Consider the following 26,786-nt stretch of genomic DNA (forward strand, 5'->3'; position numbering starts at 1 on the left):
CCCAAATGGGAGTGAGGTTTAGGGGGGTGAGTGTAACGGAGGCCAGCTAGTAAGTGCTGAGCAGGTAGAACCTCACTCCTCTGACCTCTAAAGGTGCTCTAGCGACAGACGCTAGAGGCCATGGTCTTTAGCCTCCTTGGTAGAGCAACCGACTCCCATGCGGAAGGTCGCCGGTTTGAAACCAGCTCGGAGCGGGTTGGGTGGCGTAAAGCCGGCGGGGTTACACCAACAAAAACTGTCCAAATCTACCCCAACCAAAAACCTTGGATCAATGGTGAAGTTCAAACAGCCCTTTCAGTATGAACATTCTATTTCTATAAATCTAGAAATGCTGAGGAATAAAAACAAGCAAATTACAACCTCAGGAAAACCATCAAAGCAGCAAAACCTCAATACAGAGACAAAGTAGAGGGTCAATTTAACACCATTAACGTAAGGAGCATGTGGCAGGGATTTAATAACATCATGGACTTTATAAGTAACAAACCCGCCACTGTAAACATTGCTGCGTCTCTCCCAGACAAGCTCAACTCGTTCTACGCCCGCTTTGAAGCCCAGGACAGTGAGCACACACTGTGCGCTCCCGCGGCCGAAACCGAAACTACAAGCACACTCTCTGTTTCTGTAGCGGACGTAAGAAGATCTTTCCGTTGCGTGAACATCCTGAAAGCTACTAGCCCATCCCTGGACGTGTACTTAAAGCATGCGCACACCAGCTAGTGGGGGTTTTCATGGACATCTTTAACCTCTCCCTCTCTCGGCCTGTGGTTTCCACATGCTTTAAGACAGCTACTATTGTGCCCATAGCGAAATCAGCTAAAACCACATCCTTGAATGACTGGTGTCCAGTTGCTTTGACACCCATCTTCAGCAAGTGCTTTGAGAAGCTCATTAAAAAGCACATCTGCTCTGTACTGCCCGCTCACACTGACCATCTGCAATTTGCGAACAGGAATAATCACTCCACTGATGATGCAATTGCTTTCACCTTGCACACTGCTCTGTCTCATCTGGAAAACAAAAACCCATATGTGAGAAATGTGGACTACAGCTCAGCATTCAACACCATAGTGCCTGCCAAGCTGGTGGTTAAGCTCCAGGATCTGGGTCTACACAGCTCTCTGTGCAACTGGATCCAGGACTTCCTGTCAAGCAGATGCCAGGTGGTCAGAATAAACAACATTACATCATCCACACTGATCCTCAACACTGGTGCTCTACAGGGCTGTGTTCTCAGCCCACTCCTGTACACACATGACTGTGCAGCCAAACACAGCTCCAACTTCATCATTAAATTTGCTGATGACACCGCGGTGGTGGGCCTAATCACAGATAATGATGAGACGGCCTACAGAGAGGAGGTGCACACTCTGACAAAGTGGTGTGAGAAAAACCACCTCTCACTCACCATCAGCAAAACCAAGGAGCTGGTGGTGGATTTCAGGAGAGAGAAGAGAGAACCCACCACCATCAATGGTATACCAGTGGAAAGAGTCAGCACTTTCAAGTTTCTTGGAGTATACATCGCTGAAGATTTAACATGGGCTGCTCACACAGACACAGTGCTGAGGAAGGCACAACAACACCTCTTCTTTCTCAGGCGTCTTAGGAGGTTTGGAATGAGCCCCCACATCTTCCGCTTGTTCTACACCTGCACTGTGGAGAGCATCCTGTCTGGCTGTATCAGCACATGGTATGGAAATAGCACCAGCAGCAATCGCAAAGGCCTACATAGGAATGTGTGAACTGCTGGACACGTGTATATATATATATATATATATATATATATATATATATATATATATATATATATATATATATACATATATATGTGTGTGTGTGTGTGTGTGTGTATATACACATAGTGATTCTATACATAATAATTTTAATGGTTGCTCACTCACAAACGCATGGATCACAGGAATTATCAAAAAACACATATTTATTGTATTTACACAAAACCACTTACAGGCCAAGAACATGAACTCACACAGGAGATGATGGCAATTCAATACCGGACAATAGATAAACTGAACTCAGGGGTATAACTGCACAAGGGATGACTAAACTGAAAACATACAGGGGTGCTAGATAGGTGGAACTGAAATTGATAAATGGCTGGAAAACTGAACAAAGTAATTGCATGACGTAAAAAGAAGCATATGGAACAAACTGATGGGACATCACGAGACACAACACCTACATCACAACTACTCCAACCCTGTTCCTGGAGAACCACCTTCCTGCAGATTTCAGATGCAACCCATATCAAACACACTCGACTGTAATTATCACGTGGTGTTCAGGTCCTAATTAATTGGTTCAGGTGTGTTTGATATGGGTAGCAACTGAAATCTGCAGGAAGGTAGCTCTCCAGGAACAGGGTTGGTCACTCCTGAACTACATGAACACAACACATAAACACACCAGACTCATGGCAGTATTTAAGGAGTTGTCAGTTGCCACTGGGAAAAAAAAGAAAAATATCATAAGCCACTAAATAAATCATAATCAAATGGGTAATAAATATTGCTTAAATGTATTTGTAAATAAATTAAACCATATTGGCTGTGTTGGCTTATTAGTCCTATTCTGGGTTTGACTACATCATCAACTCATGGCACAGATGATAGTTTGCTTTTGCCTCAGTAGTAATCTCAGCAGTTTTCTCTTCAACATATTTAAATATACTTCAGTGTTGTTTGCACTAGCAGTTTTTATTGTGCGATTTCAGATAATCTCCTACACCAACCCATCTCCCCCTGTTTTTAAACTTGCTGCTGGGGTTACATGTTTCCTGCCAAGACCAATGACATTAACATTTTCATATACATATTCATTACCAAATCTCTCAAGACTAGAGTTTTGTCACTGGGTTGTCATGGCAAAATTACTTTTTTTGGTTTCATGTTAGACTGGTAACCCATTTCTAACCAATTAAAAATGTCTTTTCAGTGTTTCAGGAGGAGAGCTTTTTGACTTCTTGGCTCAGAAAGAGTCACTTTGTGAAGAGGAAGCCACTGAATTCATCAAACAGATCCTCAATGGAGTTCAGTATCTGCACTCCAAGAAAATAGCACATTTTGACCTGAAGGTATTAGTTTTGTCTATAACTGTCTCAGAGATATAGATTCATATAAATGACTTTCAGAAACAGCTGTAATGGTTGTCATGGCAACAGTTTAGTTCTTCCTCATGAAGTTAGGTGAAATGGACTTTAGTGAAGAACAATTGGGTCGATTGCATGGAAACATCTGAATTTTGCATGACAATACACCTGTTAACTTTTCTGAAGCTTTAGTACTATTTCTTGGAAATGTATGCAGAACACAAATTTAGATATTTTAGATCTACCTTGTCCTCCATTGACAGAAATGTTTCTAATACATTCAAAGGGTAGAAAATAAACCAAAATCATTGTCAAAACATGTCATATGAAGCTCCAAGAACATATTTGTGGGCCAAAAAACTGGAAAAATTACTTTGCTTGACTTCAACAAGTGATCAGGATGCACATTTACTATGGCCAATTCACAAGATCACACTCACACATAGAAAACAGATTAAATAGCATATTTGGCATGCTGTCCAGGTAGAGGAAGGAAAGACATCTGAGATCGGGGCCAGTAAGCTCCGCATAATGCAAGTATTAACCGGACAGTCAAACTCCTATTAAGAATCCCTCAAATTGCAAGACTTTAACCAGGGGGGAGCTATGTTAATACACAGCTGTCTCACTATTTAGGGGTTGATATAATGTATATGAGAATCTCTAGCTGGATAAAAACAGTGATGCATGTTTGTTCCTGCGGGCTGGTAATGCTGTGGCAGTGTAGTATGTGTGTCCCTGTGGGACTGAGAATGCTGAATTAGTAATGTCTGCACATCCCTGCGGGGCTGGAAATGCTGCATCAGTGGTGTTTGTGTATCCCCGCAGGGCTGAAAATGCTGCTTTAATGATGCATGTGTGTCGATGAAGGCTGGAAATGCTCCATTAGTGGTGTATGCGTATGCCTGTGGGGCTGGAAAGGCTGCACTAAAGATGTATGATTTTCCCTGCGGGGCTGAAAATGCTGCACTATTTTGGAGTATGCATATCCTTGCGGGGCTGAAAATGCTGCACTAGTTATGTATGTGTTTCCCTGTGGCCTATAAATGCTGCATTAGAAATAAATAGGTGTCCCTTGCTAAAAAGATTCAGCAGTAATGCATGTGTGTTAAAAAAAGTTGTGTGTGCATGTCCCTGTGAGGATGGAAGGCTGCATTAGTAAAGTATGCAAGTTTCTGCAGGATGCAAGTGCTGGGGCACTTATAATTATAAATAGCTCTAAACCAGCTCTAAAAAATTATAGCTCTAAAAAATTATAAATATCTCTAAACCAGCTACGTGTATGCTGGACTCAATTCCAACAAAATTACTGAAAGAGCTGCTACCTGCTATAGGAGAACCTCTTCTTAACATTATCAACTCTTCTTTATCTATAGGCCATGTTCCAAACTCTTACAAGCTAGCTGTTATTAAGCCTACTATTAAGAAACCGCAACTAGACACCAACAACTTAGCTAACTATAGGCCTATTTCAAATCTTCCATTTATGTCTAAAATACTAGAAAAAGTTGTTTCCACTCAATTATGCTCTTTTCTGCAGACGAACAATATTTTTGAAGTGTTTCAGTCAGGTTTCAGGGCTAAACACAGTACAGAAACCGCCTTAGTGAAAATAACCAATGATTTACTCTTAGCTGCTGACCGAGGGTGCGTCTCGCTATTAGTTTTACTCGATCTTAGTGCGGCATTTGATACCATTGACCACAATATCCTCATAAATCGCTTAAAGTCTACAGGTGTCCAGGGACAGGCTCTACAATGGTTTAAGTCATACTTAACTGACCGCTACCAGTTTGTGAATATTAATGGACAGCCTTCTAAAGTCAGTCCAGTAAAGTATGGGGTGCCTCAAGGATCAGTTTTAGGCCCTTTACTGTTTACAATTTACATGCTACCTCTGGGAGACATTATTAGAAGACATGGGATCAGCTTTCACTGCTATGCAGATGATACTCAATTACATATTTCAACTAAACCTGACGAGACGTCTGAACTTTCTAAACTAACTGAGTGTATCAAAGACATCAAAGACTGGATGACCAACAATTTTCTTCTCTTAAACTCTGACAAAACAGAATTATTACTTATTGGGCCTAAATCTTGTACACAGCAGATCTCGCAACTCAATTTACAATTAGAGGGATTCAAAGTTAGTTTTAGCTCTATCATAAAAGATCTGGGTGTCATATTTGACAGCAATCTAACTTTTAAAAACCATATATCCCATGTCACAAAAACTGCTTTCTTTCATCTGAGAAATATCGCTAAATTACGAAATATGCTATCCATCTCAGATGCAGAAAAGCTAGTCCATGCTTTTATGACTTCGAGACTGGATTACTGTAATGCTCTATTTGCTGGCTGCCCAGCATCCTCTATTAACAAACTTCAATTAGTACAAAATGCAGCAGCCAGAGTTCTGACCAGGTCTAGAAAATATGATCATATAACCCCAATTTTATCCTCCTTACACTGGCTGCCTGTTAAGTTTCGTATTGAATTTAAAATATTACTTCTCACCTATAAAGCTCTAAATAATCTAGCTCCTGTTTATCTAACCAACCTTCTGTCTCGCTACAAACCAACTCGCTCTTTAAGATCTCAAAATTCAGGGCTTCTGGTAGTACCTAGAATAGCAAAATCAAGTAAAGGAGGTCGAGCCTTCTCTTTCATGGCTCCAACACTGGAATAGCCTTCCTGATAACGTCCGAGGGTCAGACACACTCTCCCAGTTCAAAACTAGATTAAAGACCTATCTTTTTAGTAAAGCATACACTCAATGCATCACCTAGCGGGTTCCACACAGGCTTCTGCATCTTGCTTATATACACTATGAACAGCAGCTACGCTAATTATTTTCTTTATTTTCTATTTTCACCTGGGGATACTCATCCCGAGGTCCTCAGATTGTGCGGAGTCACTGATTGGATCCAAGACCAGCGACGTGATGATCCCAAGGATTCCATATCCGGGACCAGGCCATATCCTGAGCTGCTGCTGCGCTGATGGTCATGGGCAGTTGAGAACATGAGTCTGATTCTAGCGACGCTCCAGGGACAGACAAGTCTTCGCTGAGGCCATCTTCCAGCCTAAACCACGGCGAATTAAGCTCTGCACAAGACTTTTGGCCAGCGGAGAAATTAAAATGGTCGTGCCCAACTGAGTCTGGTTCTCTCAAGGTTTTTTTTCTTCACTCCCATCAGGTGAAGTTTTTTTCCCTTTCCGCTGTCGCCACTGCCTCGCATGGTTCAGGATCGGTAGAGCTACGCATTGATGAACTTGCTCTTCAGTGTTTGAACTCTCAGTAATGATTAAATCACACTGAACTGAGCTAAACTGAACTGAACTTAAACACTAAAACCTGAACCACACTGTTCCAGTTACTGTGACCATTTATGTGAAGCTGCTTTGACACAATCTACATTGTAAAAGCGCTATACAAATAAAGCTGAATTGAATTAAATTGAATTGGGGCAAAATGTATGCATGTTTTTAGTGTAAGCTTAAAGTACTATGACGGTAATGTGCGTGTTCATATATCTAATGTGTGCGTGTGTGGATGTGGGAGAGTGATACAGTGTGGGAAGAGAAGTTCTATGAGGTTTTGCTTGGTTTCTTTGATGTGTGAGAAGTCTGTAAGAATATATTTCTGGAAACCTTCGGATGACCAGCTGAGGGTTTGAATCTGCTTTTGAAGAGGACAGTTTTGAGCCACAGTGGTAGCTGCTCCTATCCTGAATGAATGGCTGGAAAAGTTCTCTGGTAGGAGAAAGAAGAAATGGTTTTACTGTCTAGTGCTATGAGATCTGAAATGATGTTTAGGTTGAAATTGTAAGTAATGGTAATCTAGAGGCAAGATGGACAAAGTGCACAACGCAAGGCTGAGCGTCTCTCCCGTTTCTGCAGTTTGCAGTATTATTCCTGCTCATTTCAGGTCTGTTCGTGCAGAACAGTGGTGCCTTTACATCGTACACCGGACAGGATATTTTGGATATTGGTTTGTGCATTCCGGACAGTTTTATTAACAATCTTCGACTCATCCCTGAGATCGCCAGAACACCCCAGGCTGAGCACCCTGCCCGGCCGGGCGGAAGTGCTTGGAGGCGGCGAAGAGATTGTAAACAAAGACGGGGGAAGCGCGGTGGGCTAAGAGCTAAGCTAAAGCTAACACCACACCGGCTTTCTTTACCCAGCATCTTTCTCACCAATGTACGGTCAATGGTGAACAAAATAGATGAGATTCGACTGCGCATCAACCACAGCAAAAGATTATGGAACTGTAATGTCATGATTTTCACAGAAACATGGCTAAACAGCGGGATACCAGACAATGCTGTATCGCTAACTAAGCACCACACCTTCCGAGCAGACAGAACGACGGATGACTCCGGTAAGACCAAAGGTGGAGGATTATGCATTTATAATAGCAAAGCTTGGTGCACAAACTCTGTCAACCTTGGGAGACATTGCTCTGCTAACCTGGAATTTCTAATGGTTAAATGTAGACCGTATTATCTGCCACGGAGTTAACATCCACCATTGTGACTGCTGCTTATATTCTTCCTGATACTGATGCCAAGTTTGCTATGAACGAACTTTATGCAGCCATCAGCAAACAACAGACTGCTCACCCGGAAACAAAACCTTAGACCATGTTTACACAAACATGGCTGAAGCATACGCTGTGACCCCCTCCCCCACCTGGGTCAATCAGATCACCTTTTTTTGTTACTTACCCCCATCTACTCACCCCTCATCAACCGTGCGAAGCTATCAGTATCATTACCAACTACAAACAGCATCACAAACTACACACCAGGATCACATCCTCAACCCACCACTCACCTATCACACTCACTTCCTCAGAAGTATATACCGCACTGAGTCGGGTCAATGTACTTAAGGCTGCTGGACCAGATGGTATTTCTGGGCGCGTCCTCAAAGCATGTGCAGAACAGCTCGCTGGGGTAATCACAGACATTTTCAACCTGACGCTTAACCTAGCTGTGCCAACATGCTTCAAAACCACCTCTATTGTGCCAGTGCCCAAACACTCCAGCCCAGCACGCCTGAATGACTATCGCCCTGTAGTACTCACACCCATCATCATGAAGTGCTTCAAGCGGTTGGTCATGGCACATTTAAAAGACTCTCTGCCATCCAAACTGGACTCACATCAGTTGACCTACCGTGGCAACAGGAGCACAGAAGATGCAGTCTCCATAGCACTGTACTCTGTACTCACACACCTGGACAATAAAAACACTCATGCACAAATGCTGTTTGTTGACTTCAGCTCAGCATTCAACACTGTCATACCCTCCAAGTTACTGATCAAACTTAAAGACCTGGATATCAACATGCCTCTCTGCAACTGGATTATGGACTTTCTGACTAACAGACCTCAGAATGTTAGATCAGGCCACATCTGCTCCACCACCGTCACACTCAACACTGGTGTACCACAGGGCTGTGTGCTCAGCCCCTTCCTCTACTCCCTCTTAACCATCGACTGTAGGCCTGTCAACAGATCCAACACTATCATCAAATTCGCAGATGACGCCACAGTGAATGGTCTAATCACCAATAAATATGAGACGATAATCTGTTCCTTAACACTAACAAGACCAAGGAGCACATTGTGGACTTCAGGAAGGGATGAGCAGGCTCACATGATCCTATCCACATCAATGAGATGGCCGTTGAGCCTGTCTCATACTTCAAGTTCCTGGGGACCCACATCTCAAAGGACCTTTCCTGGACCACCAACACCTCCAGCCTGGTCAACAAGGCTCACAAGCGCCTATTCTTCTTAAGGCAACTGAAGAAGAACCAGCTTTCATTAGGCATCTTGGTGAACTTCTACTGCTGCACAATAGAAAGCATACTGACCAACTGTGTCACAGACTGGTATGGAAGCTGCTCTGTTGCTGAGTGTAAGGTACTGCAGCGGGTGGTGAAAACTGCCCAATGCATCACAGGGAGCACTCTGCCAGCCGTTGAGGACATCCATGCTGTTCCACTTTCAACCTGTTCTCCAAAGAACTCAAGAAAGTTTTTGATCGGGCCGCTTCCGGGAGAGAGGCCGCTCGTATCCTCGCCGAGCTCCACCAGGGGAATCGGAGTTTGGCGGATTACTCTATTGAGTTTCGGACCTTGGCTGCGGAATGCAGCTGGAACGCAGAGGCGCAGTGGGACATGTTCCTGCACGGATTGTCCGACCGTCTTCAGGATGAGATCTATTCATTAGAGTGGCTGCGGCACCGGAAGTGGGGAGCGCTGACCCGGAACCCATGCTGGTGGGCAGATCTCGCTTGTCCGTGCAGGAGAAGCGTCGACGGAGAACTGAGGGACTCTGCCTTTACTGCGGTGGGGCGGGGAATCGTGTGGTTTCCTGTCCCATAAAAGACAACACCCATCACTGATGGGTGAAATCAGTCTGAAGAAATCTTCTGCAGTGGTTACATTATTGCTGGTCACCATATCATGGGGTTCCGGAAGCCAAAACACCCAGGCCTTTGTTGATTCAGGAGCGGAGGAAAATTTTATCGACACTAGTTTTGCTTCCAGTTGTAAACTTCCGGTTATCGCTCTCTCTGAACCTATTGTAGTACGTGCCCTCAGTGGACTTTCCCTCCTCACAATCACTCACTCCACCAAACCCATAAAACTTGTCACGTCTGGAAATCATGTTGAACACATATCATTTTTGTTAACAGACTGTTCCAAAGCACCGGTGGTTTTAGGCCATCCTGGGTTGATTCTCCATAAGCCTCATATTAACTGGGGTCTTAATACAATATTTTTGTGGAGTGGCAACTGTCATGAGTCCTGTCTTTCGTATGCTCGTTCTGGTGTTTCTTGGTGTGTTTCAGGAGAAGTGCATGGACCTGTCAAACGTACCCAGTGAGTACCTCGACCTGAAGAGAGTGTTCAGTAAGTCTTGAGCTGCTTCTCTGCCTCCACATCGTCCCTATGTCTGTGCTATAGACTTACTGCCAGGTACATCTCCGCCCAAAGGCAAGTTATACTCTCTTTCTATTCCTGAGAGGGAGGCCATGGAGAAATATATTTCTGATTATTTAGCAGCCAAGATCATTCGGCCTTCTTCTTCACCGGCGGGGGCAGGGTTCTTTTTTGTGAAAAACACATAGACCTTGCATAGAATTTTGAGGGCTGAACAACATCACGGGGAAGTATACGTATCCTTTGCCGCTGATGTCTTCACCGTTCGAACGTCTGCAAGGGGCTTCTTTTTTCACAAAATTAGATCTCCTGCGGTTTTCCAAGCACTTGTTAATGACGTGTTGCGAGACATGATAGATCAGTTTATTTATGTCTACCTGGATGACATTTTGATTTTTTCCCGTTCTCTCCAGAAACATGTGTAGCACGTCAGGCGAGTGCTTCAGTGGCTGCTAGAAAATGGGCTTTTTGTCAAGGCGGAGAAATGTGTGTTCCATGCACAGTCTGTTCCCTTTCTAGGACACATTGTGTCAGTCGAGGGGGTGCGCATGGATCCAGAGAAGGTTCAGGCTGTGGTAAATTGGCTAATTCCAGAGTCTCGTAAGGCCCTGCAGAGATTTCTGGGCTTCACCAATTTTTACCGACGTTTTATTCACAATTTCAGCCAGCTCGCCACCCCTCTGATGTCCTTAACCTCCTTCAGGTGGTCGAGTGCAGCACAGGCTGCATTCTCTAAACTAAAGGGCCGCTTTGTTTCGGCCCCCATTCTGGTGACTCCTGATCCCCCCTGGCAGTTTGTGGTGGAGGTTGACACGTCAGAGGTGGGGGTGGGCGCTATCCTATCCCAGCGTGCTCCCGCAGAACGTAATTACGACATTGGTAATAGGGAGTTGTGGCTGTCAAACTCGCTTTGGAGGAGTGGCGTCATTGGTTGGAGGGTTCGGGGGTTCCCTTTATCGTTTGAACCGATCATAAGAACCTCAAATACATCAGGTCCGTCAAACGACTTAACTCCAGGCAGGCTCGGTGGGCATTATTTTTCGGACGTTTCGACTTTATCATCTCTTATTGGCTGGGTTCTAAAAACATCAAACCTGACGCGTTATCTCGTCTTTTTTATTCTTCCGAGCACAATACGTCTCCTGAGCCCATCGTTCCCCAGAGGATTTGTATTTCTGCTGTGACATGGGAGATCGAGAGCAGGGTTCGCACAGCCCTGGATGGGGTACGCCCCCGGTCGGATGCCCACTTAGTCGATTGTTTGTGCCGGAGGAGATCCGGTGGGGACATTCCTTCAAAATGGTTTGCCATCCTGGGGTGAGTTGTACTTTATTTTTGGTTAAACAGCTATTTTGGTGGCCATCTATGGCACGTGACATACGTGAGTTTGTTTTGGCCTGTTCTGTTTGTGCTATTTCTAAAACTTCAAATCGCCCTCCTGCTGGACTCCTACAGCCGGTGTCAGTGCCTTCGAGCCCCTGGTCGCCTGTTTCACTAGATTTTGTCACTGGTCTCCCGCCATCTGGCAGCAATACGGCTGTTTTGACCACTGTGGACCGGTTCTCAAAAGCTACTAATTTTATCCCTCTGCCCAAATTACCCTCAGCCAGCGAGACAGCAGATGCTGTCATAAATCATGTCTTTCGCATTCATGGCCTCCTAACGGAAGTGGTTTCTGACAGGGGGCCTCAGTTTGTCTCTAAATTTTGGAGAGAATTTTGTGATTTATTGGGAGCGTCTGTAAGTCTTTCTTCTGTTTTCCATCCTCAAAGTAACGGACAAACAGAGAGGGCCAACCAAGATCTCGAGCGCATGTTACGTAGTTTGGTTTACCAGAATCCCTTCTCTTGGAGTCAGCAGCTCCCATGGGTGGAGTACGCACACAATTCATTACCAGTGTCAGCCACGGGCCTCTCTCCGTTTCAGTGTAGCTTAGGTTACCAGCCACCAGCTTTTCCCAGTCTGGAATTCAAATTTGCGGTTCCCTCCGCACACGCCTTTGTCCAGAGGTGTCGACGCACTTGAAACAGGGCCAGACAGACCCTCCTCCAAGTGGGTGCACGCACCAAGGCTAAAGACGATCGCCACCGGTCGAAGCCTCCCATTTACATCATCGGTCAGAAAGTGTGGCTTTCAACTAAGAATATTCCTTTGCGTTCCGCATGTAATAAACTTGCACCTAAATTTATTGGCCCATTCACTGTCATCAAGATCATTAGTCATTAGATCAAGATCACGGTGGCAGTCCGCCTTAAACTTCCTCCAGCGTACAGGAGAATACATCCCATGTTTCATGTTTCCAAATTAAAGCCTGTTTTTCAAAAGGCCATTAACCTGCCCACACCGGTTCCCCCTCCGCCGCGTCTCGTAGATGGGGGGACCGTTTACTCGGTTAAGTGCATTCTGGACTCGAGATGGAGGGGGCGAGGATTTCAGTACTTGGTGGACTGGGAAGGTTACGGTCCAGAGGAGAGAATTGGGTTCCTGCAAAAGACATATTGGATCACTCTCTTATCGAACGAAGAAAAGCAAAGACATTTTTTGATTACTATGATACATGATGGAAAAAATACACTGACTAATATGGACATCAATAAATCATGATTTTTGATTATATAAGAGACTTTTTACAAAGAATATCGAATTGTTATGGCATGTAACATCTTGTGATGTATGAAAAATCTTGAACATTTTATAAATAATCAAATATGTAACACATATTTTTGCTAAAAAAACTGAAGAAAGAATGGCTTTGGTCACTAAATGTACCTGCAACTATAGAATAACCCATATAGTTCATGGAGAGAAACATGTCTTTCTGGCTAAAATGCAGTTTTCTGGAAAATCTGGAAAATATATGTATGGGTAGTGTGAAAAACCTTGACTTCTCCATGCTATCAGGTAAGATTGAAGGGCTCTTGGTGTGATTGATTACAGGATGGCTTATAGGAATATTAGTGCAGAATAGGGAGGTACTAGGGTTGGAAGAAGTTATAATCCTGGACCAGGCCATATCCTGAGCAGCTGCTGTGGTGGTTAAGGAGGAGTGGAGAGCATGAGACTGATCCTTGTAAGACCCCAGTGACAGATGAGTCCTCGCATTGGTCCTGAAAGGACAGCCTCTAAGGAAATAAAGATTAATTGAATTGAATTAAATTGAATTAGAAGTTCTGCCTCTGGTGCCAGCTGCCTGAATTTCTGAAAAGCAAAACGATATTTGTAATATCCTCTGAAACCGGCAGAGGAGCCGGTGTTGGTAAATAAATTGATATCTACTGGAGAGAAAAGTTACTGTAGAAAAAAAAGATAAGTTGTTCTACCAGGAAGACCAGAGAGACATTTATGATATAAATTTATTTTATTTGACAAGGTAACATGACCAAATAAATTTCTTTGGCGGGGGCCCCGTCTGTAGCTTGAATCAGAAGCTTGTTGATTCAGCCAAGTCTTATCTGAGGGTGAAGGCAGGGGTAGAGCCTACCCCCCGGACTGGGCCAACCTGGTGGTGGTGGGGAGGATGGTAAAGTGTCGACATTGGTATCTGTAAACAAATTGGATTGTGAATGGTCAGCTTATATAGTACTTGTGGTGTGAGGCTATTGGTTGAATCTGATTGAAATGTATGATGTGACATTAGGTCTTCGTGACAGAACTGTCGCTAAAAATATATTTCAACCAGGAAGACAAGAGAGAAATGTATGATATAAATTGATATTATTTGACAAGGTAACATGACCAAATAAATTTCCTTGGCGGAGGCCCCGTCTGTAGCTTGAATAAGAAGCTCGTTGATTCAGCCAAGTCTTGTCTGAGGACGAAGGCAGGGGCGGAGCCTACCCCCAAAAGATATTAAATATAATTAGATATACTCTCCAGTCAAGGCATAGGTGATCCTATGATGAATATAATTAAATAATAAGAATTTTCATCGATTCATTCAAGGGGACCAAATTGAAGCTTATATAACAACCAGTTAATTAGATAGCCAAGTTTAAATGTTATTCTGATACATTTGGACGAGATGTTCGAGGTTAGGGCTGCCAGAAGCCGTAATAAAAGCCTCGACAGGCAGCTGCTTTTCAAGCCTCCGTAGGCGGAATTAAAGGGGCTCTGCCCAATCGCTGTTGCAAAGACCCCGGCGGGTCGCGATAGGAAGATTCCGACGGATCGCAGATGGAAAAGACCCCCAAAAGGCCTTGGATTCAAAGACGCGAAGGACAGCAGTTATGATGGACCCCGGCGGGTCATGGTTTTAAGACCCCGGCAGGTCTATTTTAAGAGACCGGCAGACCATGGTTAGAAAGACCTAGGCGAGATAATACATGAAATATATGTTTTATGTACATGTACGTTCTATATAGATACAAAAGATAATAGGATAAATAAATATAAAATAGACTATTAATAAACAGCTATCATTTATTACACTGGTCCAGGACATAAAAGACCCCATTGAGCCATTGTAATAATGATCCCGATGGATCATGAATATGACTTAAATAGCCTATGTATATATAAATATGAATGAACGAAAATTAGATGAATATTGTGATATAAGCAAGTGAGTGCAAAGAATTAAGCTAAATAAATACAACAACTGTAGTATTTATTGCAAGTTATGACAATAATAATAGCTAATGATGATATTAATAATAATAATAATAATAATAAACGATAATGACATCAGTGTTTTTATTTATTTATTTATTTATTTATTTATTTATTTATTTATTTATTTATTTATTTTAAATACATGAAATGAATAATACTTTATCAGACTGTTGAATGAGCCATACAATTCCCCACCACCAGTAATTGTACTGAAAAGTTTACCTGGATGAAGTCGTGAGAGTTTCTTCTAAGCTTTTGAGATGGTTAAGGCATTTGGTCTGATGTAGGACCAAACATGGGTATTGAAGACCATCTACCTAGGAGTTTTATCGTAGCCGTGGAAACTCCTTTTTCTGTGGCAGTAGTAGCCGCTCAGATCCTGAATGAATGGCCAGGATATAGGAAAGGTGAAAGACCACAATTTTTAAAAGCTATAGCTAAATGTGAATAAAACCATGCTTTAGTCATTGGTGTACCATTAGATAGAATAAATAAGGGTGAATTAAAAGAGGTTTTTTGGTGAGCCATTGATAAGAAGGGGCCAATTTTAATTTTCATTGATAAGAAGGGACAAATTTTATTTCCAGTTTTGTAAATAAATAGCGTAGCGCCGGCACCGGTTTTGGAATGCTTGAGAACTATGTTAAAATAATCTGGTGAGAATTAGATATTAGACATAGTTAAATCGGGAGAGGGGTTAAATTTAGAATCTGAATTAAATTCCCCAGAACGCATGAAACCATAGAAGGCTAAAAGAAATAATGATATAAGTGGAGAATAAGGGTGCTTTCACGCCTGTGAATCGATTCAGTTGTTTCAAAAATGTTTCATTGTTGCTCTTTGCTCTTGGAGCGGTTCGCTTTCACACAGCAAAGTTTCTAATTGGACCAAAAGACTAAAACAAGTCACGTGCGTGTAAACTCTCCTCACATTGGTCAGAGTGTCAGGGTTTATTTTGCAGCGTCCAGCTCATCTGTCAGGAGAGGTGGTGGTTTGGTGGTGATTGACAAGGTGTGCGTGCGCGACGTGTCTGAGGAGAGATGCGGTGGGGAGGGGTGAGAAGGGTGCGCGACGATGACTATTTGAGGACCAGGAGGGAGACGCGAGATTACCAAGAAATCATTACTCGTTTGCGGGCATCTGGAGACTCGCAAAACTTCCCGCCCTACTCATAATTCTCTCTTCATACAGCCGTATGTCTATTACATATCCATAAAACACTGTGATATAACCGCACTCGGATCGGATCGCTTTCTCACTGCAATCGAACTGCTTCAGGGTTCGTTTCAATCAAGCCGAGACCAGGTCCTGATTGGCCGATGGATGCAGTCGTCTGAAAGCCTGGAATTGAAGGCAAGAGAGCGAGTCAGCTGCATTGTTAATATGTCCAGGTATATATCAGGCTTTGAAAATAAAATTACAAATAACAGATTGCCATGTTTTTCTTCTTAAAATAGACATAATCAGAGGGCATGCTGATCTCCCTTTATTGACAATTGCGACTGTGGCCTCGTTATCACAGAAAATAACAATATGTTTGCGAGCCCATGCTTTTCCCCAAAGAACGCAGGCTACTGCGATAGGATAGATTTCATGAAGAGCCATTAATATGGACTCTGGAGTACGTTTAGGAAAAACTTTTGGCCAAGATTCAGCAAACTATTGCTTTCCCAGAAACCCCCCAAAACCTATAGAAGGGGCAGCATCTGTAAAGGAGTTGCAAATTTTCCAATGATTCTGTGAAATCATTATAGAAAAAAGAAATGCCATTACAGTGGTTAAGAAGATGTAGCCAGAATTTTATATCTGAGATACATCCTTCGGTCAACTGAATCAAATCGTGTAAATTTAGAGCGGAATGAGCTAGCGTTAGTAATCGAGAAATAAAGGATCTGCTTTGGGGAATTATACTCATAGCAAAGTTTATTTACCCTTGCAGGGAGAGTAATTCTCGCTTTGATGTAGATCTAATCGTGAGAAAGGTCTGCATAACTGCCCTGATTCAAAAAAGTTTTACGTGAGGGAGATGCCCAAGAATTCGAGATTTATAGATAGACCTAGCTTTTTCTCTTTGGACAACGGGATGCCGACATCGTTGAATACTTGTTTTAACTTATCCAGCGAGGACTGTTGTGAAAACAGAAAGTCAATTAGTAAGAAGTCATCTAAAAAATGTAAAACGAAGGGTAATTTACAGACATTCAATAATATCCAGCACAATGCTTTAGAAAGACAATTAAAGATTTTTGGACCGGTACGGCAACCAAAGGTAAGTCTTACTGCGAAATAGAATTTTGAATTCCATTTAATTCCAAAGAGAGCCCACTCTGAGGGATGAAAGGGTATGATTTTAAAAGCTTCCATAATGTCGGTTTTTGCCAAGTAAGCACTTTGTCCGGCTATTTTAATAGATTTTATAGCATGGCTAACTGTTGCGTAGTGTAGAGAAAAGAGGTCGGAAGGGATGCATTCATTACCGCTCGCAGTTAAATCCGAATGAGGGGAGGACATATCAAATATTAGCCATTTTTAACCCGAGTATTTATGAGTCGCTATTCCGAGTGAGTTAACGCGAAACGGAACAAAAGGAGGTGTATAATAGGGGCTGATTACATCCCCTTTATTAATCTCTTTCTGTAGAAGGTCTGTTACAACCTCTGGTTTTGCAAGAGCAGACTGTAGGTTTTTTTGCCACGAAAGGAGGTAGAAAGAAAAAAAAGAACCACTACCCAAAATCCTTGTGACAGACCGGTAAGGAGATAATCGATAAAAGTAGGATCAGGATGAGAAGAAAGATAAGAGGAAAGGGTCGAGACATTAATAAGAGTGGAAGGGTGATTTTAAAAAAAATTTTCTTAATTGGATTTCTCTTGTGAGATGCAGGTCTGAGCCGACGGGAGCAGATTGACTTTGGGTGAGGGTCTTTACAGAAACTGCAGATGTGAGAGAATTTGCACAGAGGGAAAGAGCAAACAGATTCGTTAAAATTATTACAAATCGGGATGACGTAATGGGACGCCCTTTAATGTCTGTTGGCTTGCTTATTTTATAAGCACCATGGAGAGTGTCTGAAGCTTTGCCCTCCATAGCTTTGGGACAAACGGAAGCATTATGTTTATGCAAGCTACAGACTGCGCAGGCTAAAATTTTTTGGCCTCCGAAGTGCCGGATTAGGAGCTCATTGTCTGTAATACCCAAATCGATTCTTGAATTGTAGAGAGTGATAAATGAAGCAGATTTGGCGGAGAATGACTTATGATATTCGTAGAATAATGTACCCCCGAATGTTGATTAAAGTCTGCTATCATGGATAAATAAAGATCAAGTTCTTCTCTTCATTCTGGAAAAGTCTGACACCATATGTGTCTATAAATTCTGAAAGCAATGACGAATTCACTAAAAGTTAGGTTGCGTTGCAGTCTGGGATCGGAAGTTTTGAGGTAAACTGCCACATCACCACAGCCAACCATTTGCCGGTCTACTGCTGTAAAGGGGAGCAGCAAACTAGCTAGGTTAATTTCCTTACCTTGGATGATGTTTTTTTCTAGTTTGAGGTGACACTGGTACCGCTGCTTGTGGAACGAAACGCCTGCCGAATGTTTGGACTGGGACGGCAGATGCCAGGTTGAAGAGCGAAGTTGAAGGTAAGGCGTTGACTTGTGTTGTTTTCTGAAGAGTTAGTTGGAGCGTTGATACATGAAGTAGAAGGAGCACTTGTTGGGTTGATGAATCCGTACGCTGGAGCGATCGCCGAGAGAGAGTTTGGAGTTTCAAAGCCCGTACATAACCAGCTATCGAGTTTTCTAGAGGATTCATCTTGGTTTTGAATCCTTTGACTGTGTCAGCGAGACCTTTGACGGCTTGGAGTTGTATATTTGTATCGTCATTCTCGTGTGGGAAGAGTTGTGGTATTGCTTGAGCGGATAACATTCTTTTTGCTTGTCTTGGCGAGGAGGAATTAGCTGCTCTCTTCTTGCTTGTTTGTTTGAGCTGAGCTGGCGCTGTTGTGGCTGTGGCTACGTGGGTTAGGTCTACAGGTAAAGCAGGTAGAGTACCCAAAGTGTTGGAAGCCATGAGTAAAAGATCGTTTCTTCAGAGGTTCGTATCAATGAATGCCCGAATGCCCGCTGCTTGAAGAGTGTCAAGGATTTTTTCCGAGGACCAGAAGGACCATGGAGATTCCCGGTTCAAAATACGGGCACTGCGTCTCGTCGTGAAAAGAGAAGTTGGAGTAGTTTCATTGTCTGAATCAGAATATGCACAAAAAATTTCCTGTACATTTGTTTTGGTTTTAATAGCTACTGAGTCGTTAGAGTGTCGACGTTGCTATCTGTAAACAAATAGGATTGTGAATGGCCAGCTTATATAGTACTGGTGTTGCGAGGGTATTTGTTGAATCTGGTTAAATGTATGACGTGACATTAGGTCTTTCTGACAGAACTGTCGCTAAAGCTATATTTCCATTGTCTAAGAAAAGAAATCCATAGGCTGAGTTCGTTACAGCAAGAGTCATATATGGATATCTGTTCCTCCAGCTAATGAAAGGAAGACGCGAAGAGTAGGAGGTGAGTGAGAAATGGACAGCCTTGTGGGATGATGCACATTGTGAAGCTTGGGTGAGAAAGGGAAGATAACAGCTCTCATTTGGAGCAACTAGTGCTGTTTAAGAGATTAGAATCTATTGAAATTATTCAATCTATTTTTTCTTTAGATAAGGATGCTTGGAATTATTAAGAATCTATATTGATGCCTAAAAATTTGATCGAAGTGTTTGGGCTGAATGTTTTGTCTTGGGCAAAGGGAATCCCGAGCTCTTTGAAAACTTTCTGCATTGTCAAAAGGTGCATGGCTGAAATGGAATTTTGTTGCAAGATTATTTAAAAAATAATCTAGCAGGCATATTAAGTAAGGGACAGCATAATTGTTTGATAAGATCCAGCATTTTGCTTCTGAAAGCATTTTTAAAAAATCTATGGGCTGCTTCAGCAAACGAAGATGAGGCAGACTAAAAATAAATATTCGTCACGCCAGTGGATGCCAAAGAGATGCCAGAAATATGGGTGGATTGGGCATCACTTTGATGGCGGATACTATATCGACATTGGCCATCAAATTGATTTTTATCAAGGAAATAGCTAGGTTAATATCATGAATATTGAGAGAGATTTCTTTTAACGGAATAAGTCTGTTAATGCTTGGAAACTGAGATTTGTTCAGGGAAGACAGATCGATTATGAGTCATTTTTTTTTTTACCTGAGAATTTTCTAGTAGCTATTCCTATGGGTTTAATGTGTAAGATGTTAAACGGTGGGGCGGAAAAGGGGTAGATCCAGAAATTAGATTCTAATTATTTTGTAATTAAGATATTTGCGTCTTTTGATTCTGTGATTGCAGACATGAGATTAGGGCAGATGAGACTTTGCGGAAGGAAATTGGAAATGCCGGGGTGGAAACTGTGGAAGAAACCTGACAGTAAATAATCCTTGAAATGTGAGTCGGGGTGATGCTGAAATTCTCTAGATGGACGAGAAATGTTAACAAGAGTCAATAAGTATGGTTTATCCATTTTATTGTTTGTTTTAAGTAAAGGACAGATAATGTGGGCGTGTGTGCCACCGCAAAACTTTGAAAAAATGCATGAAACGGCATCGCTGCCTTAAATAACGTCCCAAATTAAAGTTCATCCAGATTTGTTTGCTAGAAGGAGGCGATCAGTGGATATTGGGAGGGAAGAGGTTTTAAAGGTGTTTGGGGGTCATGGGACACAGCTTGTGGATTTGGGTTGGGATTGCTCGGTTAGGGGGATAGACAGATTATTGAAAGGGCATGAAAAAGTGGGGTGAGTGGAGAATCGAGCAAGATAGATTACGTGCAACCGAGAAATATACTGTTGTAGAGATCAGTGTCCAACACCCTCCAGTAAGGATATTGATTACTTTGGGTTACACGGGCTGTTCATTTTGCAGAAAATAATTTATGGTACTGTAAGTGTAAAAGTGTGCACCTCCATATGAAAGTGTGAGCACACCAACAATCACAAGATAGTTGCAGAGCTTGCGTCTTCTGTGGGGAAAAACTGAGCAAATTACTTCAATGATAAGCTATGAGAAATTCCCGGAATTAAAGAATATGGAACTGATTGCTGGCTGAATTTTTAAGGGTGAGGAACATTTCACTGCAATCTATCTAGCAATCTAAAAAGATGTCTATATCCACACCTGACAAGATTTGATTCCGGATGTGGTTGGAAACAGGAGGGGGTCTAGTGAGAGATGCCTCCGTTGGAGAGCAATTACGGGAAACTGAAGACCGTTAGCTCCAATGTGGGGACGGAGGATATGGCTGAAGCGTAGGAAGATGCCGGAGATGGAGGCTGTCAGCTGGAAGATGAGGGTGATGGTGACCCGGCTGGGATGTTCTGCAGAGCAGGGGTAAGGGTCTCGGCTGGAGAATCAGGAGAAGGCTAGTTCCTGAAGGCATCATCGTACGTGCACATGCTGTTGGCGATAAGATGCACTTGATGCAAAGTCGATGAGATGACTTAGGTAGGATGACCTTGGTTAATTATGGGAATTCTTTTTGATTCTGATTGGAAGTATTAGTGTGATTGCTGATAGAGAATTCGTTGTTTACTATCTGTGTGTGCTTTTTTCCAAAATTAGTTTTAAAAACTTCACTATGGCCCTGTTACCATGTCAGGTCTTGATGCCCGATTCCGATTTATTGCCTATATCTGATTTGTTTGCCTATCTGTTTACACGTTGTTTTAATTGTGACCCATATCCAATTCATGTGTTTACACTTGCCATACAACTTATGTCGAACATGCATAAAGGTGGGTTCTATCATCTGTGTCATGATGATATGTATAATTCATTTATAAATAATATTGTTTTGTTTGCGTCTAAACATTGCGACCATCCACACAAAATATTCTTACTATTTTGTTGCTGTCGTAACATGGATATTTTCCCAAATTTTCATTAAACGTGGAGCTATCAAATTACTAGATAAAATAAGAATTTAATCGGTTGTCATCAGTTAAACAAGCGGAGTCCTTGCCAGAAGCAGCCCGCACTCTACACACAGACTCGGGTCAGATATTGTTAACAGGAATCGGGCCAGTGCTTTACAGCCGCATCACAAACACATGTGTGCGAGCGAGCTGCGGGCCAAACTTGGCCCAGATAACACTCACTCAGGCCGATTACTACCGGCTATCTGAGACTAGCCATGATGGAAGAAATTGTCTTGTTTTTAGCTCTGCGAAATATGCGAAGTGTAATATAAGCAGTAAATGGTTCAGTCGAGATTTACCCCCACTCAGTTTATGTAATGGTATGGCCCTGGTGTGTGTGTCTGTGTATTGACCTTATTCTCCGCGGACAAGCGGGCACTGCCATTTGAATCTTTTTGGCACGAGACTTCCGGTCTCATTCACTTCCATTCATTTTTAGACATTAAAAACTGCTCGTTTCGCTGTTTAATGTTGCAAACTGATATTTCCTTGTTATATTATTCTACTTGGTCTGTATAGTCATGCAAACATTTGTTTGTAGAGCAAGTAGTTTGACCGTTTTTTGCCGTTTATTATTCCTTTCATTTCTCCCATAGGCGACTGAAACGGAAGTTCTAAGACAATCGCGAAAACAGGCGCACTTTCTCATTTTAAAATAAGGTCAATACAGTTGAAGATGTAGCCTTTGCTTGTGTGTGCACTGGTGTTTGAGAGAATAAAGTTATTCTATGTGAAGCCATCAGTGCGTGTATTAATAGCGACAAAAAGCAAAAGTTACAACACAAAGTTTGCCTAACTTTAAAATGATTTTGAGGCGGAGGTGGGAAAGGGCTGTCAAAGCAGCTTGCGCTTATGTTTTATATGCTTTATGATGTCCTTCACCATTCAGAGGAATGTATGGGTACGAGAGAGATCCCAGGTCTGGTGGGAGCAAATTGTGGTGACTGACCACTTTCCTACTCTTTGTTTCCTCTGATGTTGTTTACCCCGTCGGCATCTCCATACACTCTCTTCCTTCTACGTCATTAAACCACGGAGAAGCACCACTTTCTCGCAAGTTTAATAATGTACAGAACAAAATGCCTCAATAAATCCGATCTGCCTATTTACATGAGTCGTATTATTACATATCCGATATTTATTTCCACATATGAAGGAAGCCTGAAACCAATCTTTGAATATCCGAATGCATGCGTTGCATTGCTGACTATAATTTCAAAGTGTTGTATTGCCCGAGGTAAATTTTTATTTTTTATTTTATTTTTTAAAAGCTGATTTTTTTTTTTATGACAGATTTAAACAAACTGTGTAAAATACAAATATCCCATGCATTTTAAAATAAAATTATCAAGGATAAAATTATAATAAAGGTCTTGCTTCCATTGTAGTCCTCGCTGTTAAAAACAAATTATAGCAGCAAAGTACAGTTAAATGCATAAAAAAACAGTACCTCCACATTTTAAAACAGGAACAAAATTGTTCACAATACATACTATAAAATGAAAAAAAAAAAAAAACCTCATCTATCTACCATGCAAAACTACGGAACCCCAGAAGGGACGTAGTGGAGGAGAAAAAAAAAATGGGTGAAAGAAAAATGGGAGGGAGGAAAATATATATTTCTTAGTTTTTGCGTTCCCTCGCAAAGATGTTTTGCGTTCCCTCGCAAAGTTTTGCGTTATCTCGCAAAGATGTTTTGCGTTCCCTCGCAAAGATGTTTTGCGTTCCCTCGCAAAACTGTTTCTCCACAAACACTTCCTGTTTACTTCACTCACGATAACCCTCCCATTTTTGCCGAAATTCTCCCTTATTTTACCATTCTAGCCCACTTTCTTTACATTACTGTTCGTCGATCGTCGACCTTCATATGCTACCTCTGAACCAGTGAATGCATGTATAAGCGCTGACTGACAGACGCGCTCCATACAATAAACTGATCCCAGATCAGCGTCTGTACGCACCATACAGAGGAGCACAGAGGAGCGGGTGTATGTTTAAACAGACAAATGCACTGAATAATATGGAAACATCTTATTCCTGCATGTCTTATTTTAAACAGCTTATTTTCTCTTAAATGAGCACAAACAGTTTTAAAGTAATGGACTCCTTTCATTATAGATCTGTGCATTCTTACAGAGACACCTCTGTTATCAAACTAAACAAAACATGAGATTCATTGCTGCTCACTTGTTTGATAACAGAAGTGTCCCTTTAAATGGCGTGTACAGACGCTGATCTGGGATCAGTTTATTGTACGGAGCACGTCTGTCAGTCAGCGCTTATACATGCATTCACTGGTTCAGAGGTTGCAAAGTGAAAGGCGACGATCGACGCACAGATTGAATGTAAAGAAAGTGGGGTAGAATGGTAAAATATGGGATAATTTCGGCAAAAACGGGAGGGTTAACATGAGTGAAGTGAACAGGAAGTGTTTGTGGAGAAACAGTTTTGCGAGAGAACGCAAAACATCTTTGCGAGGGAACGCAAAACTTGGCGAGAGAACGCAAAACATCTTTGCGAGAGAACGCAAAACATCTTTGCGAGGGAACGCAAAACTTTGCAAGAGAACGCAAAAACTAAGAAATGAATACTGTTATGAGAGTGGTTATGAATGAGTGGGTTCAACTTCTAGCCTTTGCTAAGTTCTTAGCATTGCAACCATAAAGCAGAGCATTTCGCCATTCTTAACTACTTAAATTACAATTCACACCAGTTTCAGCAATGGATAGAAACCTTGTTTGTGTTACTTGCATTATGATGGAATTTTGGTTTCCTCGACTGTTCCAAAGAGAAATCCCATTGAAGCTGATTGGTCAGCGTAGCAACTTCAGTGACGTGCTGGAATTCCCTCGTCGGTGAAGACGGGTTTCCTTACTTTCAGGGAAGCTTGGAGTTGGTTACTAGGGATACAGATGTTGAACGAGGCGGCGTTAGAAGTCCTTCCTGGGGTTTCTGCAGTTATGACGGAGTTTCAGAGTTCTGATGTGTTGACCTGATGGCTTGTTGTTGTAGTGGTTACACAAGCAGATCGGGGGTCGAGCCGGCAGCAAGTGAAGGTCGCGGTTTGCTCCGTGATGTAACGAGGCTTCCGGCGAGGCGATGTAACGGCCACAGCATAAGAAGAGCAATGTCCAGGCAGCGACAACTGGCAAAGTTGACCGGCAACAGATGACTTAGAAATTTCCTTGTTCAAAGTTTTCTCTTCTTTTTGGTAATGGTGCTCGGGTGCTCCGGGGAAAAGGTGAAGGATAGTGAAAGTTCGGGTGCTGGATCGTCACGAGCTGGAGTCTGCTGTGGGAGAGACAGAGAGACACAAGCGTTAGCGCAGGGAGTCATCTGAGAATGAAGCTCGTCTTCTTCTTGTGTGGGGTTGGCTTTTATGCCTCTCTGGCTGATGAGCTCCAGCTTTGAGCGATCCGGTGCTGATGAGGTGCCATCTGGGGTTAATATGGGACCAGGGCGATGTGGCATCAGTAGGCTCGCTACACTATCCATAACAGTTTTGTTAAACACATGGAACATGTACACACAAAAACCTACAGAAACATAAAGCAAACATACATTACTCAAATAAACACAGTTTTACTTAAATGTCCAATTAAAAATTGGAAGCTTATGATCGCTTCTTTGTTTGCCTAAAATGTGTATTCCACTCAGACAAGGGTCGCAGGCGTGAATCAAAAGGCATTCTCAAAAACCAGTTTGGGGGGGTTTTAGAGTGTAGAGCCTCTTTTATTGTTTTAAGGTGTAGAGTTAATAAGCGCACAGTTGTGATTGCGACTGGCAAGTCATCCTGTGCATAGCCTTTTGCTGGATGCCTGTGGATTGCTTTGAAAATAAAATCAAAGCTCAGACATGTAGGCACCAACCAATTTTTTAAGAATAATATGGTCTGTGACTTGTTCGGTTCTGGAACGATCCGTTGACTCCCTACACACTTTATTTTGATGGTCCATTTGTTGAATTTACGTTACATTGCATCTACATGCCAACTAATTATCATTATATTATAAGTAGATTTTTAGGTTGGGTTAGGGTTAGTGAAAGTTGACATGCACTTGCAAAGTTTCTTATAGTCAGTTAAATGTCTGTTGAAGGAGCAGTATCAACATTAAACAGTCTACTAATACTCAAATAGACCATCAAAATAAATTGTTACCACTTTTTTTAACCTTTTTTGAACCTCAAGTCTTTTATTTCTTTGACTGGTTTGTTCTACATGATTGCACTGGTGTATAAAAACATATTTTGCCCTCTACACTTCCGAGCGCCCAGGCGGAAGTGCTCAAAGACAGCGTCGAGACTGTAAACTAAAGCCTGATTTATACTTCTGTGTCAAGTGAAAGGCGTAACCCACGGTGCATGCAACGCGTGTAGCTGTGCATTTATACTCCTGCGCGCTGTCTCTGTTGGTCTGCGTTATCACTTCCAAAAAGCTAGTTGATAGTGAGGTGTTAATGTTCCTCTGTGTCGAGTTTCTTCACTGGTGTTTTGCTTTTTCTGAACACTTCCTGAATGTACAAGTGGCTCAAACTCGCTCATTTTGAGGCAGGAACCCGCGGATGTGCAACAACTTTAACTATGAGGTAAACACAAAACGTTTGAGGTTACAGAAGTAACCCTTCGTTCCCAGAGGAGGGGAAGGGAAGTGCTATAAAGTGGATTTGATCTTGGGGACTTAACCGTGGCGGAATAAGCATATGGGATCGCCTAGTGGGGATCACGCATAGCAGGCACCTATACCCAAGATGCGGGCTGACCAGCGGGCAGACCAACAACGTAGTGGGCCAGCAAGTGACTCCTCCGCTGAGTCAGTGCTGGGGGCCATGGAGGAATCTGCAGGGCTCACTTGACGTAGAACTTTACTGACAGATAAAAAGGTGCACTTATCTCCGTTTTAGGGAGAATGGCACAGCAAGCGTGTTTCAACACCCTACTGAATTGTTTCCTCAATCACCAAAGGGTTACTTAATACCCTTGAGGAAACCGGCTCCACTCGCAGATTATAAAACCTTGCAAATGTGTTGGGTGTTGCCCAGCCCACAGCTCTACATATGTCTGTTTTCGGGGCGGTGCAGCTC

At 42.4% G+C, this 26,786-nt stretch overlaps 1 protein-coding gene across 1 annotated transcript in view; it reads left to right on the top strand.

Moving 5' to 3' along the window:
- dapk2b (death-associated protein kinase 2b) overlaps nucleotides 1-26,786 on the top strand; it is a 158,272-nt gene that overhangs the window by 97,164 nt on the left and 34,322 nt on the right. The window contains exon 3 of the mRNA XM_087312398.1: nucleotides 2,956-3,094. Within this exon, the coding sequence (XP_087168524.1) occupies nucleotides 2,956-3,094 (139 nt within the window). The remainder of the gene's footprint in view (nucleotides 1-2,955; nucleotides 3,095-26,786) is intronic.

Source organism: Danio rerio, chromosome 25 (genome assembly GCF_052040795.2).
Source record: "Danio rerio strain M-AB ecotype USA chromosome 25, GRCz13ab, whole genome shotgun sequence".
Taxonomy (NCBI): domain Eukaryota; kingdom Metazoa; phylum Chordata; class Actinopteri; order Cypriniformes; family Danionidae; genus Danio; species Danio rerio.